The sequence below is a fragment of the Merops nubicus genome, unplaced genomic scaffold (assembly GCF_000691845.1).
Source record: "Merops nubicus isolate BGI_N331 unplaced genomic scaffold, ASM69184v1 scaffold6629, whole genome shotgun sequence".
Classification (NCBI taxonomy): domain Eukaryota; kingdom Metazoa; phylum Chordata; class Aves; order Coraciiformes; family Meropidae; genus Merops; species Merops nubicus.
In genome coordinates, this window is record NW_008630075.1 from 93,000 (window position 1) to 94,336 (window position 1,337).

At 39.3% G+C, this 1,337-nt stretch overlaps 1 protein-coding gene across 1 annotated transcript in view; it reads right to left on the minus strand.

Moving 5' to 3' along the window:
- The window catches only part of ASB7 (ankyrin repeat and SOCS box containing 7), an 18,270-nt gene extending 18,103 nt beyond the window's left edge, over window positions 1-167 (minus strand). Inside the window, 1 exon segment of the mRNA XM_008947139.1 lies at window positions 1-167. This exon segment is cut by the window's left edge and continues 25 nt beyond it. Within this exon segment, the coding sequence (XP_008945387.1) occupies window positions 1-167 (167 nt within the window).
- Between the last annotated feature and the right edge of the window lie 1,170 nt (window positions 168-1,337).

The following is a 1,337-nucleotide window of genomic DNA, read 5'->3' on the forward strand; positions in this document are numbered from 1 at the left end:
GCTGCAGAGAAGTGAAGCAAGGTCCAGCCATTGGCATCTCGACCATTGGGGGAATATCCTTGCTCCAGCATCTTGCGCACGGTGTGAACATCGCCAGCAGCCACTGCAGCCTGGATCTGCAACTCTTCCTGTAGCTCAGGGTTCCTCCGACAGTGATGGTGTAACATCCTAGCTGAATCTGGCTTTTACAGAAGTGTCATGAGGTCACACTAGTCACCTTGAATCAATATACAGCATGAATACATTAGGATCAGGACCAGCAAAGAGGTATCTAGAAAAAAAGGCACTAATGAAAAGCGATGCTAAGATTTACTCTCTATATGCAGAGCAAAGTCATCTTATACATAGGATAAAAAGCTGTTGCTAGCAAAAAATCACAGCACGTGGTTCACAACACTGAACTGCAAAAGAAAAGGACACAGGCATTATAAATAGTAAACATTTCCTTCAGAAATGACAGCATCGAGCAACAGTCCACAATTAAAGCACCTGAGCAATAAGCAAAATGAAACATCTTCAGAATCTCCACTCATTCAAAAATCACAGCGTGGTTAGTATGACTAACTCCAGAGACAGTGCTTAAGTAGATGATCTAAACCACTGCATGAAACAGCACTGCACTGCTCGAGCAACTCAGCTATGAGAGTCTTTTGTTTTTCTAGAAGTATATCACCTCTAAGCTTCAGTGAAATATTTTCATCTTACTAATGCAATCTTTTTCTGTGACCAACTGCGTGAGAATATTAGTAACACTAATCTTCAAACTGAAAACTTTTTCTCCCTTCCCTCACCCAATTTTTTTTTTAAAATTAGTCAGCTGTGTATTTTGTCTTGTGGACTTCTTTCTTGGCACACGAAGACCGCCAAGATCCTCTATATTCCAAAATCTAACATAAAAATGGTAATACAAGAGACCTGTTAACTGCACTTAATGCAGTCTTGTCAAACACCATGAGAACATATACCAGAAAAATTCAATTTATAATTACCTTGAGAGAGTGTATGAGACAGCTAGGCCAAAAGGCAATATATTTAAAATAGCCATTGTAAAAGAGCCTAGATACAAGGGTTCATTGGGAAAGACAGACAAACTATACTCCATGCTCTGTTTGAGAAGTACTCATCTGCAGCTCTACTTTCTACCCAGCTGAGGACAGGAAAAAAAAAATAGTTATTTAGGGATTCTTCCACAGTACACAAAGTCTGTTAAGTGTTTAGGTTTTCACATATGTTCTGTATCATATCCCATTAACAGGTATTCCATCTGCAGCAATACTTTCTACCCAGCTGAAGACAGGAAAAAAAAATAGTTATTTAGGGACTCTTCCACAGTACAA